Source organism: Scyliorhinus torazame, chromosome 11 (assembly GCF_047496885.1).
Source record: "Scyliorhinus torazame isolate Kashiwa2021f chromosome 11, sScyTor2.1, whole genome shotgun sequence".
Classification (NCBI taxonomy): Eukaryota; Metazoa; Chordata; class Chondrichthyes; order Carcharhiniformes; family Scyliorhinidae; genus Scyliorhinus; species Scyliorhinus torazame.
In genome coordinates, this window is record NC_092717.1 from 118,376,477 (window position 1) to 118,396,147 (window position 19,671).

The 19,671-nt window shown below is 49.9% G+C and overlaps 1 protein-coding gene across 1 annotated transcript in view; it reads left to right on the plus strand.

Moving 5' to 3' along the window:
- ttpa (tocopherol (alpha) transfer protein) overlaps positions 1-8,407 on the plus strand; it is a 92,328-nt gene extending 83,921 nt beyond the window's left edge. Inside the window, exons 4-5 of the mRNA XM_072467674.1 lie at positions 6,979-7,089; positions 7,495-8,407. Coding sequence (XP_072323775.1) covers positions 6,979-7,089; positions 7,495-7,668 — 285 coding nt within the window. The 3' untranslated portion in view covers positions 7,669-8,407. The remainder of the gene's footprint in view (positions 1-6,978; positions 7,090-7,494) is intronic.
- Positions 8,408-19,671: the final 11,264 nt, after the last annotated feature.

Below are 19,671 nucleotides of genomic sequence, written 5' to 3' on the forward strand. Positions count from 1 at the left end.
GCACCTTAGGAAATTCCAGCTGGTCCAGAAAACACATCATTCTCTCCTTCCCATCCGGGGGCTGAGCTTCATATAATCTTTCATAGAATGCCTTGAACACTCCATTCACCCTCTCCGCTCCCCGCTCCATCTCTCCCTCCTCATCTCTCACTCCACCTATCTCCCTCGCTGCTCCCCTTTTCCTCAGTTGGTGGGCCAGCAACCTGCTCGCCTTCTCCCCATATTCGTACTGTACACCCTGTGCCTTCCTCCACTGTGCCTCCGCATTACCCGTAGTCAGCAAATCAAATTCTACATGTAGCTTTTGCCTTTCCCTGTACAGTCCCTCCTCCGGTGCCTCCGCATATTGCCTGTCCACCCTCAGAAGTTCTTTCAGCAACCGCTCCCATTCCCTACCCTCCTGCTTTCCTTTATGTGCCCTGATTGATATCAGCTCCCCTCTAACCACTGCCTTCAGCGCCTCCCAGACCACTCCCACCTGGACCTCCCCATTATCATTGAGTTCCAAGTACCTTTCAATACACCCCCTCACCCTTAAGCACACCCCCTCGTCCGCCAATAGTCCCATGTCCATTCTCCAGGGTGGACGCTGTTCTTTTTCCTCCCCTATCTCCAAGTCCACCCAATGTGGAGCGTGATCCGAAATAGCTATAGCCGTATATTCCGTCCCCGTCACCTTCGGGATCAGCGCCCTTCCCAAAACAAAAAAGTCTATCCGTGAATAAACTTTGTGGACATAGGAGAAAAACGAAAACTCCTTGCTCCTAGGTCTACTAAATCTCCAGGCACCCTAGCTGCTGCCGGCCTACTTCCGGTCCTGGACCTCGATCTGTCCAGCCCTGGTTCCAGCACCGTGTTAAAATCTCCACCCATTACCAGCTTCCCCACCTCTAGGTCCGGGATACGTCCTAGCATGCACCTCATAAAGTTGGCATCACCCCAGTTCGGGGCATATACGTTCACTAAGACCACCGCCTCCCCTTGTAATTTGCCACTCACCATCACGTATCTGCCCCCACTATCCGCCACTATGGTCTTTGCCTCAAACATTACCCACTTCCCCACTAGTATGGTCACCCCCCTGTTTTTTGCATCTAGCCCTGAATGAAACACCTGCCCCACCCATCCTTTGCGTAGTCTGACCTGGTCTATCAGTTTCAAATGCGTCTCCTGCAGCATAACCACATCTGCCTTAAGTTTCTTTAGGTGTGCGAGTACCCGTGCCCTCTTTATCGGCCCGTTCAGCCCTCTCACATTCCACGTGATCAGCCGGGTTGGGGGGCTCTTTACCCCCCCCCTTGTCGACTAGCCATCCCCTATTTTTAATCCAGCTCCTCACCCGGTTCCCACGTAGCTGTGTCCCCCCCAGGCGGTGCCCCCCCGCCCCGCCCACCCCACCCCATACCAGCTCCCCCTTCTCCCCAGCAGCAGCAACCCAGTTAACCCCCCCCCCCGCTAGATCCCTCACTAGCGTAATTGCACCCCCCATGTTGCTCCCAGAAGTCAGCAAACTCTGGCCGACCTCGGCTTCCCCCCGTGACCTCGGCTCGCACTGTGCGACGCCCCCTCCTTCCTGCTTCCCTGTTCCCGCCATAATTATCATAGCGCGGGAACAAAGCCCGCGCTTCCCTTTTGGCCCCGTCCCCAATGGCCGACGCCCCCAGCTCCTCCACCTCCCTCCCTCCCTCCCCCATAACATGGGGAAGAGAGAAAAGTTACAGGGTCGCAGGATTAACAACTTAAAAATCATCTTTCCCCCCTCTTCGCCCCCCATATTCGCCCCACCACTTTGTCTCAAACGTTCTTTTTTATAACCCACTTATTCCAATTTCTCTTCGACAATAAATGTCCATGCCTCATCTGCCGTTTCAAAGTAGTGGTGTTTCCCTTGATGTGTGACCCACAGTCTTGCCGGCTGCAGCATTCCAAATTTGACCTTCCTTTTATGAAGCACCGCCTTGGCCCGATTAAAGCTCGCCCTCCTTCTCGCCACCTCCGCACTCCAATCTTGATATACGCGGATCACCGCGTTCTCCCACCTACTGCTCCGAGTTTTCTTTGCCCATCTAAGGACCATCTCTCTGTCCTTATATCGGAGAAATCTCACCACTATGGCTCGGGGAATTTCTCCAGCCCTCGGTCTTCGCGCCATAACTCGATAGGCTCCCTCCACCTCCAACGGACCCGTCGGGGCCTTGGATCCCATTAACGAGTGCAGCATCGTGCTCACATATGTCCCGATGTCCGCCCCCTCTGCACCCTCGGGAAGACCAAGAATCCTTAAATTCTTCCTCCTCGCATTATTCTCCAGCACCTCCAGCCTTTCCAAACATCGTTTATGGTGTGCCTCGTGCATCTCCATCTTCACCACCAGGCCTTGTATATCGTCCTCGTTCTCGGCAGCCTTTGCCTTCACGACCCGAAGCTCCTGCTCCTGGGTCTTTTGCTCATCCTTTAGCCCTTCAATCGCCTGTAATATCGGGGCCAACACCTCCTTCTTCATCTCCTTTTTAAGTTCTTCCACGCAGCGCTTCAAGAACTCGTGTTGTTCAGGGCCCCATATTAAACTGCCTCCTTCCGACGCCATCTTGGTTTGTGCTTGCCTTCTTTGCCGCTGCTCTAAAGGATCCACCGCAATCCGGCCACTTTCCTCTCCTTTTTCCATCCGTGTCCAGGGGGGATTCCCTTCTGGTTTACCGCACAGTATTTTTAGCCGTTAAAATTGCCGTTGGGGCTCCTATTAAGAGCCCAAAAGTCCGTTCCACCGGGAGCTGCCGAATCGTGCGACTTAGCTGGTCATCGCCGCACCCGGAAGTCGAAACACTAATTTCTAACTGCTAATTTTAATTTCCATTCAAGCAATACCCACATCAGGTCAAAATCCACTTTTAAATGCAGCTAGAAAACATAGTGGACGGGATTCTCTCATCCCGCGGCAGAGTGTCCACGCCGTCGTAAACACCGTCGCGTTTTACGACGGCGTGAACAAGCCGCTCCCAGGACTAATTCTGGTCCCTACAGGGGACCAGCACGGCACAGGAATGGTTCACGCCGCTCCAGCTGCCGATCCCGGCGCTAACTGGGCGCGTGGGATCCGCACATGCGCAGTGGCATCGGGGCCATCGCACGCATGCGCAGTGGCTTCCTTAAACACGCCGACCCCGACGCAACATGGCGCAGGACTACGGGGACTGCCACGTAGGAAATGAGTCCCCCAGCCAGAGAGGCCGGCCCGCCGATCGGTGGGCCCCGATCGCGGACCAGGCCTCATCGGTGCCCCTCCCGGGGTCAGAGCTGCCCTCTTCCCCCACAGGCTGCCACCCGACCCTTCCACGCTGAGTTCCCGCTGGCTGAGAGCAGGTGTGGACAGCGCCGGCGGGACTCAGCGTTTGCACGACAGCCGTTCAGCCCAGAATCGGCGGGCCAGCCACGTAGTGCGGTCCGCGACCAGCACCGCGCCAACGAGCCGGCGCCAACGCCTCCACTCTGCAGAGAATCGCATGCCAGCGTCGGGGCGGAATGGCCCGGTCGCAGGGATTCTCCGGCCTGGCCCAGGGCTGAGAGAATCCCGCTCCTGGTTACCAGGGTTACTTGAATAGTGTTCCTTTTAAAAGACTAACTGAAGAGAGAGAGAAAACTGTTCAGGGAACAGCCTGCGGCTTCTAGACTGTGTCAGACTACTGTTTAATCTGCCAGCCTTTAGCAAAAAGCTCCTCTCCTATTAACAATCAAATCTTTAACTCACTGTTTTGAGACAAGCTGCTGGTCTGTTCACGGACAGATCTTTTACTGAACTCAAAACTGAAACTCAAACCCGACTGCTTCAGTCCCTGGCTTCTCTCATTAACTACATCATCTTACTAAGGTCAAACACGATGGGCGTGATCAAATGGCCTTGTCGCACCCGACTCGGTGACACAACGAGGCTGTTAAATCTCACGAGAGGCCTCTCTCAAGACTTGCGATGCTTGGAATGCCTTGCGAGATCACATTACATCTCACGAGGTGTCGCGATCCGGATCTCACGCTCCCTTGGCGGGATCCAGGTTTACATATTTAAGTGAGACATTAGACTCATTTAAATATGTCGCTGCCCAATGCTCCCGAGGCCCAGGAACAAATGCTCATGCCTGGGATACCTTGCCATGGATCCACACAAATGTAGACGAGGCGGGGACTTCTGGTGGCGGCCAGGATGAAGTAGGTCGCAGGTCCGATCGCTCCCGTCGGTGATGGGCTAACGGACCTTTATCGACCGGATTGTTCGGGACTTTGTGACCTGAATCAGTGGAGGAAACAACAGGGAAGAGGTCCCCCCCCCCCGGGGTATGGACGGCTGGACTAGAAGTGGTCGAGTGAAGTGGCTTGGATCGAAGCGAGGGCAGCAGACCGGGCGGCGAAGCATGGCGGACGGCAGGGACCAGAGAGCGGAGGCTCACTGGCCAAGGGAGCAGCAGATGGAGTTTTTTAAGAACTGCTTCGGCGAATTGAAAAGAGACACGCTGGACCCGATGAGAGCGGTGATGGACCGAATGGTCGAGACACAGGCGGCCCAGGAGAAGGCAATCAAGGAGGTTGCGTCAAAGCTTTCCAGCCAGGAAGACCCGATCACGGTGCTGGAGCACGAGGTGGAGGAACTGAACGCCCGCCAAAAGAGGATGCAGGAGCAGCTTTAGGAGCTGGGAAACAGAGCCAGAAGACAGAACCTAAGGATCGTTGGCCTTCCCGAAGGCAGTGAGGGATCGGACGCGGGAGCATACTCGTCGGGTATGCTGAAGGCGTTGAAGGGGCCGGGGGCCATCCCTCGACCCCTGGAGCTGGATGAGGCGCACAGAGCCCCCCCAAGGAAGCCCAAGGCGGGCGTCCGACCGAGGGTCCTGGTGGTTCGCTTCCACCGGCTTTCAGACAAGCGATGTGTGCTGCGGTGGGCCAAGACAGAGCGGAGCAGCAGGTGGGAGAACTGTGAGGTGCGCATATACCAGGACCTGGGAGCGGAGCTGGCCAAGAGGCATGCGGGGTTCATCGAGGTAAAGGCGGCCCTCTTTAAAAAGGTGAGGTTTGGAATGCTGTATCCTGCGAAGCTTTGGGTGACGTTCGAAGAGCATCACTGCTTCTTTGAGTCGCAAGATCAGGTTTGGACTTTTATTAAAGAGAAGAAACTGGACTTGAACTGAAGAACACTTAGTTTCCAGTGTTGTATAGTGGCGGTGGTTTGTTAATCTAATTTGTCCTGATCAGGTTTGGACTTTTATGAAGAGAAGAAACTGGACTTGAACTAAAGGACTTTTGGCTTCCAGATATGTAATGTGGCGGTGCTTTGTTAATTTTTTCTGTACTGTATTGCTCCATTCAAGAAGGTACTTAATCTTGGCAGAGGATACGGACTGGAGGGACGGTTGGATGGCGCATTGTTTCGGGAGTTTGCATGGGGGGAGGCCTGCAAGGGGGGCCCTGCAGTCAGTATCTTTCGGAGGGAGAGCGGGACCTCTGTCCTGGAGGACTGGCTCTGGGCTGGTTAAGGGCTATGTAAATGTCCTTTAGAGAGTAGCTGTTTACTCACTAAGGAATGCAATCAGGTTAATGGGTCTTTTCTGTGTGGGGAGGAGGGCCCGAGTGGTCGGGTGGTAGTCGGACAGGCGCCAAGGGTAGGGGTCAAAGAGGCTAGCATAGGTCAGGGGGCACTAGGGAGCGTAGGAGGAGGGGCGAGCTAGGGCCAAGCAGATGGGGAAGTCTAAAGGGGGGGGGGGGGGCTGTGAGGTAGGGTAGGGGAGGCACAAGTGGGCCAGTGGTGGGAACCAGGGATACCCCGGAGGGGGAAGTCGCTTGTCGAATTTCAGGGAGATATCTAGGATACCGACAGCATCCCGGTTGGGAGGGGGGGGGTGGTGAGAGCCACATTAGTTTAGATGAACATATGTGGGCTGTGCAAACATACCAACGGGGGAAGTGCCTTATTATGTTTGTTTTTTTTCCCACTGTTTATTTTCACCGTGTTAAGGTTCTTTGTTTATTGCCTTTTTTTCTGTAAATGTTACAAATTTGTTTTAAATGTAATTTTTTTTTAAAATGTAGACGAGGCGTAATAGCACCTGGGGCGGTAACCCAGGCAATCTGAGGCCCCGGGTGGTCGGGCTCTGGGCAAGGTGGTACCCTGGCACTCCCGCTGCCACCCAGGCACCTTGGCAGTGCCACCCATGCACCCTTGCAATGGCACCCTGGCACTGCGTGACACTGCCAGGCTGGCAAGGGCACTTTCAGGGTGCCAGGCTGGCAGTGCCAAGATGCCTGGGTGCCAGGTTTCCCGCTCCAAGGATCGGTTGGGGTGTCCTGTCCTCAAGGTGTGGGGTGAGGGGGGCTTCAAGACCCCATCGGAGGTAGGTTAGGGGGTCTGGAGGCTATGATGGGGAGTCTGAGGAGGCCGAGCGATCGGGGTGCCACTGATAAGCTGAGTTCATCAGTGCAGGATCTGAGGTGAGTGCGGCCTTGGCTGGGTGGTCTCAATCAAGGCCCCAAAAAAGAGACCCGTTTGAGAGCCGGGTCATTCTCGGTGCTGCAGGCACTGAAAAACACCCTGCTACACGCACTCAAAACCGGACTCTTTTTTTGGGCGTTAAACTGTGCCCAATGTTTCTAATTATCTACTCCCCAGGAAATCTTCTTTAGATAAACAAAATTCCATTGGCCCCACTTCGGCAAGCAATATCCATGGCTGGAATGAATTGTGATCTCCATTTTTTAATGCTTTAATAGCACCTTTGTAGCCAATGTGTCTGCTTGGCGTGTAAACCAAGATTTTAAAAAACATGGCTGCAGCAGTTACGCACTAACCCAGGCTTTTAAACCTTACTGCACTAAATAGATATAATAACATATATCTGAAATTCCTACATTTCTGACAACATCTTTAGAAGGTGGCAATTTATTCAAATGTAGATGGGCGCCGACATGAAATATAATAATCATTTCCTGTCTTCTTAGGATTCCTTTCCACTGAAGGTCCGAGGTATCCACATGATCAATGAGCCTGTACTGTTTGATTCCGTCTTTGCCATAATTAAGCCATTCCTGTCAGAAAAAATCAAAGAGCGTGTGAGTAATCCTTCACATTTCATTTTTATTATAACTGCAGTGAAAATAATGCTTGTACATCAGTTGAAACAGAATGACACCAGCCAACTTTGATGGAAACACATTTAAACTAAGTTGGAGCTGACTTGGGAAAGTTGTTGCTGGCAGAGTGGCGTGATTATTTCACATCACAGCATGAATACAGAGATGATTACTGTTTCATTCTTCACCACTGTTATCTAGACGAACAAAAAGTAACAGAATTACAACATAATAGTGAGAACCAGTCAAGAGCGACATATTATCTTGATTCGGTGGTTAGATTTCGAGCACAAAACTGTTGACGATATACAGGAAAAATTATACTTTTTGAAAACTGGCAAGAGGAACTGGCATTTTACATTGACTGTGTTGTACCCATTTCAGATTCACATGCATGGAACAAATTACCAGCACAGTCTTTTCAAGTACTTTCCAGCTCAGATTCTTCCCCCTGAATATGGTGGCCAAGGACCTGCTTATGAGGAGCTCTGTGAGGAATGGACCAACTTTGTGCAGCAGTCTGAGAAAGATCTGCTTGAACTTTCACTTGTTACTTGATACATTGTGGCACCGTGTCTGCTGTCTAAAGAACACTACATTGATTGTGATACATCAGTGGAACATAACTGCTGAACATGACTATGTTCTATGGAGCAAGCAGGTGTCGAGTTATGCACTGTGACGTAGTATAAATAGAAATTCCTTTTAAAAGATAGCAAATTTGAACAAAATGTAGGGTTTAATTGATATTACAGATGACTGTATATTAAGAGTATTTTACTATGGCCGGAATTCTCCAGCCGTTCGCTGGCAGCAGGATTCTCTGGTCCCACTGGGAGCGCACACCCACCAGCGGTTTTCCCGGCGGCATGGGATGGCTTCAATGGAAATCCCATTGACAAGTGGTGAGAGCAGAGACTCCTGCCACCAGTCAACAGTGTGCTGCCTCCCAACGCTGAGAAATCCACGGCTGGGAGGCCTGTTTTGGCTTCTAACTGAATTGTCTTAAATTTTAATGGTTAAAACTTTAAGAACTGTGTTCCAACTAATTTGTTCACTCAGTTTTAATAGTTATAATGGTTGAAATGGAAACGTTTAATAATGCGTAGAAAACATATTGAAAGCCTGTTGTAATAAGCAGATTTCCTTTGGAATTTTAATTGCCATACACAGTATTTAAAGTAGCCAGAGGCAACAGATTTTTTGTAAAGAAAATACAAAATCCATGAATTATATACAATGAAAAACAGTAAATTCTACAAGGCCTGTTCATTGGGATCACTGATCAAATCTGACGGTAAAAGTGCTTGTTTTTTTTAAGTATGAAGTGCTAAACTGGGATCAGCACATAATGGTAACATTGAGCAATTCTCAGATCTGTGCTCTAGTTTTCTATGCTGCATCGCCTTGAAAAATGTGCTCTAAAATGTCTGACACATAAAGCAATGTGCCTAAAGGGGGAAAAAAGACTTCCAGTGATGGCCATGGAGTGAGTGGTTGCACCTTTGGTGGCTCCCATTTGAGGTGGAATTTCTTGGTCCTTTCCCACACCATTTAGGGGGTGTTTGCTGATGTGAGGTGCATGAGCACTGAGGAATTGCAGTACTCCATCGGTGGGGCCAGTTTCTGGCTTACCAGATCAGGAGCATAACGAGCAGGAGCATAACGAGCAAGAGGAAGCCACTTGAGCGAGGTGCGACACATAAAAAGATAACGGAGGGTGCTGAGCATCGTTGCCCGCCCAGACAGCTTGTGGACGTTTTGATTGCGAAGTTCCAGCAGCAGAGGAGGGAGGCCTCAGAAGACCTGGTGAAGGTGGTGGAGCTGCTTAGGGCGACTATCGAGAGAGTGGAGCATAGGCTGAAAGTGCAGGGTCTGGCACTCCAGAAGGTGGAGAAGTTGGTGGGAGAGCATGAGGACCACTTGGTCTCGCTGGAGGCAGAGATGGTGCACATGGCAGAGAGCCATACGAGGTTGAGGGAGAAGGTGCTGGACCTCAAGACCATTCCAGGAAGCAGAATCTCCAGATCCTGGGGCTGCCTGAGTGGATCGGGGGAACACAGGCCACACAATTTGTTGGAGAAGTTGGTGGGGGAGAGGGTCTTTGACCGTCCCCTCCGAGGTGGATCGAGCACACACGGTGTTGAGGAGGAGGGTGAAGGTTGGGGAGCCACCGAGGGCGATGGTGGTGTGGCCACATTGTTTTCTTGATAAGGAGAAGATACTGAGGTGGATGAAGCAAACAAAGCAAACTAAAAAGTGCACCTGTGAAGGAAACGTGCTGAGGATTAACCTGGACTTGGAACGGGAGCTGACCAAGCGGTAGGGCGGTTATAATCGGATCAAGGCTACCCTCTACAATGAAGGGGTGATGTTTGGGGTGTTTTATCCTTCTCGTCTGTGGGTCACACACCAGAATCAAGAGTTTTATTTTGATACGCCGGAGGAGATGAGTAAATTTATGAGAGACCATGGACTGGGAGGTGTGTGAAGACATCGAACTTTGGAAATGTTAGAGTGGGGAATGTGGGTTTACACGACAGGTGAATTGTTGTATTTAATAAATATGGGTGTGGAGAAAGTGAATTGTGCTTTTTAAAAATGTTGTTGTTTACTAGTTTTGGGAATTTGCGGGTGAAGTGCAGTTGTGGGGTAAGGGGGGTAAACAGAATCCTTGAGTGGGGGCCACCATGCTAGCAGGTTGGCTAGTTCACGGGAGAGAAGTGGGTGGTCGACTATCGAGGTAATGGGGGAGGGGTGGTTGGGTTTTCTTTGTCTTTGTATATGGGGGGATGTGAGTGGGGTGGGAAGGGATGCTGATGTGGGTGGTGTTGAGGTGACAGAGTTGGTTAAGAGGAAATGGTGGCGGACATCCTGGTGAGGGCCTGAGAGTGAGCGAAGCGTGTACCTCAGGGAGCTGGCTAAAGAGGGGTATGGCTGATCAGTGAGGGGGGGGTGTTGAGGTGTACCTCCTTACCTGGTTGATTACGTGGAACATATATCGTTTAAATGGCCCGGTCAGAAGGTTGCACGTTTTTGCACATTTAAGGAGTTTGAAGGTGGACGATGTGTTTCTTCAGAAGATGCACTGGAAGCTGGGGGACCAGATGAGGCTGAGGAAGGGATGGGTGGGGCAGGACTTCCAGTCGGGGCTGGATATGAAGACGAGGGGGGGGTGGCAGTGCTGGTCAACAAGAGGGTGGCTTTTGAGGGTGGCAGTACTGCAACCGATCCTGGGGGTAGGTTTATAAGACCATAAGACATAGGAGCGGAAGTAAGGCCATTCAGCCCATCGAGTCCACTCCACCATTCAATCATGGCTGATTTCAACTCCATTTACCCGCTCTCCATAGCCCTTAATTCCTCGAGAAATCAAGAATTTATCAACTTCTGTCTTAAAGACACTCAACGTCCCGGCCTCCACCGCCCTCTGTGGCAATGAATTCCACAGACCCACCACTCTCTGGCTGAAGAAATTTCTCCTCATCTCTGTTCTAAAGTGACTCCCTTTTTTTTTAAGGCTGTGCCCCCGGGTCCTAGTCTCCCCTGCTAATGGGAACAACTTCCCTACGTCCACCCTATCTAAGCCATTCATTATCTTGTAAGTTTCTATTAGATCTCCCCTCAACCTCCTAAATTCCAATGAATATAATCCCAGGATCCTCAGACGTTCATCGTATGTTAGGCCTACCATTCCTGGGATCATCCGTGTGAATCTCCGCTGGACCCGCTCCAGTGCCAGTATGTCCTTCCTGAGGTGTGGGGCCCAAAATTGCTCACAGTATTCTAAATGGGGCTTAACTAATGCTTTATAAAGCTTCAGAAGTACATCCCTGCTTTTATATTGCAAACCTCTTGAGATAAATGACAACATTGCATTTGTTTTCTTAATTACGGACTCAACCTGCAAGTTTACCTTTAGAGAATCCTGGACTAGGACTCCCAAGTCCCTTTGCACTTCAGCATTATGAATTTTGTCACCGTTTAGAAAATAGTCCATGCCTCTATTCTTTTTTCCAAAGTGCAAGACCTCGCACTTGCCCAAGTTGAATTACATCAGCCATTTCTTGGACCACTCTCCTAAACTGTCTAAATCTTTCTGCAGCCTCCCCACCTCCTCCATACTACCTGCCCCTCCACCTATCTTTGTATCATCGGCAAACTTAGCCAGAATGCCCCCAGTCCCGTCATCTAGATCGTTAATATATAAAGAGAACAGCTGTGGCCCCAACACTGAACCCTGCGGGACACCACTCGTCACCGGTTGCCATTCCGAAAAAGAACCTTTTATCCCAACTCTCTGCCTTCTGCCTGACAGCCAATCGTTAATGCATGTTAGTACCTTGCCTCGAACACCATGGGCCCTTATTTTACTCAGCAGTCTCCCGTAAGGCACCTTATCAAAGGCCTTTTGGAAGTCAAGATAGATAACATCCATTGGCTCTCCTTGGTCTAACCTATTTGTTATCTCTTCAAAGAACTCTAACAGGTTTGTCAGGCCTGACCTCCCCTTACTAAATCCATGCTGACTTGTCCTAATCCGACCCTGCACTTCCAAGAATTTAGAAATCTCATCCTTTTTTTTTTAATAAATATTTTATTGAAAATTTTTGGTCAACTAACACAGTACATTGTGCATCCTTTACACAATATTATAACAACACAAATAACAATGACCTATTTCATAAACAAAAAATGAATAAGTAATAAATAACAAAAATGAAAACTAACCCTAATTGGCAACTGCCTTATCACAAGTAACACTCTCCAAAAATATAATTTAACAGTCCAATATATAATTATCTGTCGCAACGACTTATACATATTATACAGTATATATTAACAACCCTGAGAGTCCTTCTGGTTCCTCCTTCCCCCCCCCCCCCCCCACCTTCTCTCCCCCCCCCCCCCCCCCCCCCCCCCCATCCTGGGCTGCTGCTGCTGCCTTCTTTTTTCCATTCCATCTATCTTTCTGCGAGGTATTCGACGAACGGTTGCCACCGCCTGGTGAACCCTTGAGCCGACCCCCTTAGAACGAACTTAATCCGCTCTAGCTTTTTAAACCCTGCCATGTCATTTATCCAGGTCTCCACCCCCGGGGGCTTGGCTTCTTTCCACATTAACAATATCCTGCGCCGGGCTACTAGGGACGCAAAGGCCAAAACATCGGCCTCTCTCGCCTCCTGCACTCCCGGCTCTTGTGCAACCCCAAATATAGCGAACCCCCAGCTTGGTTCGACCCGGACCCCCACTACTTTTGAAAGCACCTTTGTCACCCCCATCCAAAACCCCTGTAGTGCCGGGCATGACCAAAACATATGGGTATGATTCGCTGGGCTTCTCGAGCACCTCGCACACCTATCCTCCACCCCAAAAAATTTACTGAGCCATGCTCCAGTCATATGCGCCCTGTGTAATACCTTAAACTGAATCAGGCTTAGCCTGGCACACGAGGACGATGGGTTTACCCTGCTTAGGGCATCTGCCCACAGCCCCTCCTCGATCTCCTCCCCCAGCTCTTCTTCCCATTTCCCTTTTAGTTCATCTACCATAGTCTCCCCTTCGTCCCTCATTTCCCTATATATATCTGACACCTTACCATCCCCCACCCATGTCTTTGAGATCACTCTGTCCTGCACCTCTTGTGTCGGGAGCTGCGGGAATTCCCTCACCTGTTGCCTCGCAAAAGCCCTCAGTTGCATATACCTGAATGCATTCCCTTGGGGCAACCCATATTTCTCGGTCAACGCTCCCAGACTTAGAAATCTCATCCTTAACAATGGATTCTAGAATCTTGCCAACAACCGAGGTTAGGCTAATTGGCCTACAATTTTCCATCTCTTTCCTTGTTCCCTTCTTGAACAGGGCGGTTACAGCAGCGATTTTCCAATCCTCTGGGACTTTCCCTGACTCCAGTGACTTTTGAAAGATCATAACTACGCCTCCACTATTTCTTCAGCTATCTCCTTTAGAACTCTAGGATGTAGCCCATCTGGGCCCGGAGATTTATCAATTTTTAGACCTCTTAGTTTCTCTCGCACTTTCTCCTTTGTGATGGCTACCATATTCAACTCTGCCCCCTGACTCTCCTGAATTGTTGGGATATTACTCATGTCTTCTACTGTGAAGACTGACGCAAAGTACTTATTTAGTTCCTCAGCTATTTCCTTGTCTTCCATCACTAGATTACCAGCGTCATTTTGGAGCGGCCCAATGTCTACTTTTGCCTCCCGTTTGTTTTTAATGTATTTAAAGAAACTTTTACTATCATTCCCAATGTTACTGGCTAGCCTACCTTCATAATTGATCCTCTCTTTCCTTATTTCTCTCTTTGTTATCCTCTGTTTGTTTTTATAGCCTTCCCAATCTTCTGACTTCCCACTACTCTTTGCCACATTATAGACTTTCTCTTTTGCTTTGTTGCATTCCCTAACTTCCTTTGTCAGCCATGGCTGCCTAATCCCCCCTCTGATAACCTTTCTTTTCTTTGGGATGAACCTCTGTACAGTGTCCTCAATTACTCCCAGAAACTCCTGCCATTGCTGTTCTACTGTCTTTCCCACTAGGCTCTGCTCCCAGTCGATTTTCGTCAGTTCCTCCCTCATGCCCCTGTAGTTCCCTTTATTTAACTGTAACACCTTTACATCTGATTCTACCTTCTTTCTTTCAAATTGCAGATTGAATTCTACCATATTATGATCACTGCCTCCTAAGTGTTCCCTTATTTTAAGATCTTTAATCAAGTCTGGCTCATTACATAACACTAAGTCCAGAATGGCCTGTCCCCTGTGGGCTCCATCACAAGCTGTTCCAAAAAGCCCTCCTGTAAACATTCAATGAATTCCCTTTCCTTGGGTCCACTGGCAGCATTATTTACCCAGTCCACCTGCATATTGAAGTCCCCCATGATCACTGTGACCTTGCCTTTCTGACATGCACTTTCTATTTCATGGTGCATTTTGTGCCCCTGGTCCTGACCACTGTTAGGAGGCCTGGTACATAACTCCCATTATGGTTTTTTTGCCTTTGTGGTTCCTCAACTCTACCCACACAGACTCCACATCATCTGACCCTCTCTCGTTTAGTGCTATTGATTTAATTTAATTCCTAATTAACAAGGCAACCCCGCCCCCTCTGCCCACATCTCTGTCTTTTCGATAGGTTGTGAATCCCTGGATGTTTAAATACAGTCCTGAACCCCCTGCAACCACGTCTCTGTGGTGCCTACCACATCATACCTGCCAGTCACAATCTGGGCCACAAGCTCATCTAACTTGTTCCGTACACTGCACGCATTTAAATATAGCACCTTTAATTCTCTATTGACCGTCCCTTTTTGTTTTCTTAGTGTGGTGGACCTTGGTTTACTGAGCCTTTCCATACACTGTGTCATATTTTGTGGGATGGGGACTATCGTAACCTCTCCTGAGTTCTGTCTTTTCGTGCTTTTTTGTATTCCTAAGCAGCTACGTTTCCCACTGATTACTTCACCTCTTGGTTCCCTGACTTTCCCTTCCCCCCCAATCTCTAGTTTAAAGTCCCATTGACCACCCTATTTACTCTTTTCGCCAGAACACTGGTCCCAGCTCGGTTCAGGTGGAGACCATCCCAACGGTATAGGTCCCCCCTGTCCCAAAACTGATGCAAGTGTCCCATGAAAAGGAACCCCTCTTTCCCACACCACTCTTTCAGCCACGTGTCAACTTCCCTTATTCTTGCCTCCCTCTGCCAATTTGCACGTGGCTCGGGTAGTAATTCGGAGATTATGACCCTTGAGGACCTGTTTTTTAATTTGAATCCTAGCTCTTTATAATCTCGAAACAGGTCCTCTTTTCTAGACTTGCCTATGTTGTTGGTACCAACATGGACCACAACAATTGGATCCTCCCCCTCCCTCTCCAGTATCCTTTCAAGCCGGTCAGAGATGTCCCGCACCCTAGCACTGGGCAGGCAACATACCATGCGGGACTCTTTATCCTGCTCACAAAGGATATTATCTATCCCCCTGATAATAGAATCCCCTACAACTACAACTTGCCTATTTACTCCCTCCCCTTGAATGGCCTGCTGAACCATGGTGCCTTGGTCAGCTGACTCATCCTTCCTGCAGCCCTGTTCGCCATCCACACAGGGAGCAAGTGCCTCATACCAGGGTCAAGTGCTGAGGCTCCTGAATTCCTGCCTGCTGGTTCCCTTTACCTGCCTGACTTGCAGTCACACCCTGCTGTCCCTGGCCACTGGCAGGATTTAAACTACTTACTCTGACTGGTGTGACTGCTCCTGAAACACAGTGTCCAGGTAACTCTCCCCCTCCCGGATGTGCCTCAGTGTTTGAAGCTCAGACTCCAGCTCATCAACTCTGAGCCGGAGCTCTTCGAGCAGCCAACACTTACTGCAGATGTGGTCGCTGCAGCTCGCAATGGGATCTGCCAGCTCCCACATCAAGCATCTCAAGCACATCACCTGACCAGCCATCACTAATTAATTAATTTAATTTAAGTTTACGAGTTTAGCTGTGTTTTTAAAAAATTTGGGGCAGATTTGCTATCAACCAATCAGATCACAGCTTCCCTCTGACGTCACTTTTAGAAAAAAAAAATGATGTTGAGCGGAAAGTTAGAGCGGACGCCTCTGGATCTAATGAATGTATATGCTCCAAATTGGGATGATGTGCATTACTTGAGGCGAGTTTTAGGGAAGATTTCAGTCTTGGACATGCATGAGCTGATTATGGGGGAGATTTTAATATGGTTCTGGACCCGTCGTGCCCTAGGTCCCTGAACGTTTTGGCTATGGCAAGGAGTTGTTGGGATTTGTGGAGCCTATGGGGGGCGGACCCTTGGGTGTTTGAGAGGGCGAGGGCGAAGGAGTTTTTGTATTTCTTGCCTGTGCACCAGGTATACTCCTGGATTGATTTCTTTGTGTTAAACAAGGTGCTGTTGCCGCGGGTGGTGGGATTGGAGTATTTGGTGACATGCCGCACTGGGTAGATTTGCAGGTGTTGCAGGGGGAGGCTCAGTGGCTGCAGTGGAGGTTGGATGTGGGTTACTGGCGGACAAGTAGTCTGTGAGAGGCTGAGGGTAGCCATTCGAAATTATGTGGAGCCGAATAATTCGCAGGAGGTTACTGCCTGCACGCTGTGGGAGGCGATGAAAGCGATGGTAACGAGGGCTGGTGTCTACTGGAAAGGTGGTGGGACAACTGCGTAGAGCCAGAGGGGTGGTGTATGAGTACGGAAGGAAAGCGAGTAGGATGCTTGCACATCAGTTGAGGAAGCAGGTGGCGGCGCGAGAGTTTGGAAGTGTGAGGGAAGAGAGGGGCACGGCAGTATCGGAACTGATGGGGGGGGGGGGGGCGGGGGTGAATGGGGTTTTCAAGGCCTTTTATCAGGTTGTATAAATCGGAACCCCCAGTGGGGGATGAAGGGATGAGGTAGTTTTTGGACGAGTTGACGTTCCCGAGGGTCGAGGTGTGGGGATTGGGAGTCCCTATTGGGCTGAGGAAGGTGACGGATTGTGAGAGGGCAATGCAGATGGGAAGGCCCCAGATGGGTTCCCAGCCGAGTTTTATAAGAGGCTCATCCTATCAGAGTCGACTTTCATTTTAAATTGAATCACAAGCAGCTTAGCTGCCAGACCCTCACTTCCTGTTCCACAGGAAGCTCCATTCTCGCCGAACCATTTCAGAAACTCGTCACTTTGGCACGTTTGGGGCAGAATCAAGGGGCCTGCAGCCCACACAACAATTGACGTGTGGTTGATGGTGAGGAGGGTTGCTGCAGACTGCAGTGGGCAGAAAAGCAGCAAATGGAATTCAGCCCAGAGAAGAGTGAAGTGATGCATTTGGGGAGGTCAAGGAATATACAATTAATGGGAGAATATTATAAGGGCAGCACGGTAGCACAAGTGATTAGCACTGTGGCTTCACAGTGCCAGGATCCCAGGTTCGATTCCCTGCTGGGTCACTGTCTGTGCGGAGTCTGCACATTCTCCCCGTGTCTGCGTGGGTTTCCTCCGGATGCTCCGGTTTCCTCCCACAGTCCAAAGACGTGCAGGTTAGGTGGATTGGCCATGATAAATTGCCCTTAGTGACCAAAAAAGGTTAGGAGGGGTTATCGGGTTACGGGGATAGGGTGGACGTAAGGGCTTAAGTGGGTAGGTGCAGACTCGATGGGCCGAATGGCCTCCTTCTGCACTGTATGTTCTATAAGCTTGTGTTGGATCCGGGGCACCTGCTAGTTGAGATGTACAATGAATCAATCGTGAGGGGGAAGATTTCCCCCCCACACTCCCCACCTCCCATGCTGTTGCCGGCCTCAATAGCGCTCATTTTAAAGAAGGACAAAGACCCAGAGTAGTGCAGATAGTACCACCCGATTTCACTATCGAATGTAAATGCAAAGTTGCTGGCGAAGATGCTGGCGTTGCGGGTAGAGGATTGTGAGCCAGGGATGGGCAGCATGGTAGCATAGTGGTTAGCACAATTGCTTCACAGCTCCAGGGTCCCAGGTTCAATTCCCAGCTTGGGTTACTGTCTGTGCGGAGTCTGCACGTTCTTCCCGTGTGTGCGTGGATTTCCTCCGGGTGCTCCGGTTTCCTCCCACAGTCCAAAGATGTGCAGGTTAGGTGGATTGGCCATGCTAAATGGCCCTTAGTGTCCAAAATTGCCCTTAGTATTGGATGGAGTTACTGGGTTATGGGGATAGGGTGGCGGTGTGGGCTTGGGTAGGGTGCTCTTTCCAAGAGCCGGTGCAGACTCGATGGGCCGAATGGCCTCCTGCACTGTAAATCCTATGAAAATTCTATGATAGGAGAGGACCAGCCGGGGTTCATGAAGGGGTGGCAGCTATCAACAAATGTAAGGAGGCTGCTTAATGTTATTATAATGCTTTCGGAGGGCTGAGAAGTGGAAGTGGTGGCGGCAATGGATGCAGAGAAGGAGCTCGATCGGGTTGAATGGGCGTATCTGTTTGAGGTGTTGGGTCGTTTCGGGTTTGGGCCAGTTTGAGGGCACTGTTGGTGCCCCTTCCATTCTCGCCAGTTCGATACTCCACGAGCCTGATGGCAGTATCAGCACTGAGGATTTGGAACCAGTGTCAACAACACTTTGGATTAGAAGGTATGTCTCTGTAGGCGCCGATTTGCAACAATCATAGGTCTGCGCCGGCGGGGCTGCATGCGAGGTACTGGGATGGCGGCAGGTACATCAGAGATTTGTTCATGGGAGAAAGGTTTGCAGACCTGGAGGAGCTCAAGGAGAAAAAACAGCAACCAAAGGGGAATAGGTTCAGGTATCTGCAGGTAAGGGACTTTGTTAGGAAGAGGTGCCATTGTTTCTGATGCTGTTACTTCTGGTGCTGCAGGAGAAGCTTCTGTTCGAGGATGAAATTGGGGAGGGCAGGGTTGCAGACATGTACGGACAGCTGATGAAGAGGGATTGTGTTCCCTTGGAGATGGTCAGGCGCAAATGGGAGGAGGAATTGAGGGGCAGAGTGTGGAGGGAAGCTCTTGGAGGTTGAATGTATTCTTGTCTTGTGCTAGGCTAAGACTTATCCAATTTAAAATGGTGGATAGAGCTCATGACGGGTGTCCAGTATGAGTCAGTTCTTTTGAGGGTGGAGGATTGGCGTCGGCGGAGTTCGGGGCACAGCGAAACCTCTGCATATGTTTTGGGCGAGTCCGAGGTTGGGGGGTTTTGGAAGAGATTTTTGGACGTAATGTCATAGATTTTGGGCATGATGTGGAGATGCCGGCGTTGGACTGGGGCGAGCACAGTAAGAAGTCTTACAACACCAGGTTAAAGTCCAACAGGTTTGTTTCAAACACTAGCTTTCGGAGGACTGCTCCTTCCTCAGGTGAATGAAGAGGTATGTTCCAGAAACATATATATAGATAATGCTTAGAATGCGAGCATTTGCAGGTAATTAAATCTTTACAGATCCAGAGATAGGACTAACTCCAGGTTAAAGAGGTGTGAATCGTCTCAAGCCAGGACAGTTGGTAGGATTTCGCAAGCCCAGGCCAGATGGTGGGGATGAATAATGCAACATGAATCCCAGATCCCGGTTGAGGCCACAGTCATGTGTGCAGAACTTGGCTATAAGATTCTGCTCGCCGATTCTGCGTTGTCGGGGTAGAGGTAGCTTCGATTCCAGAGGTGCCGATATTTGGAGTGTAGGAGGATCCGGGAGTACAGGTCATTGAATCGTCATTGTCGGGGGGGGGCGATAAGTTGGAAAAGGGAGGTAGGTACTGGGGTGGCATCGAGATGAGAGGGGACTGTTGTTGGGAGGATCGAGGGAGGGTGGGGTTTGTTACCTGTTGTCACGGTTGGCTTTTGTATTTTTGTGATTATGTATATCCTTAAAGGGCCTTCCATAATTTTTTTTTTAAAAGAGGGAAAAAGAACTACCTAGATCCAATTTTAACTGTGAGCCAGTTTTTAGTAGGTGAGCAGTTGCGTGTGAGAAAGCCACCTGTTGCTCTAGAAGTGATGCATGGGGTATTTTAATTCCTCGGCCTCATTTAGCAGGAGTAGGACGCTCAGCCATTCGAGCCTATG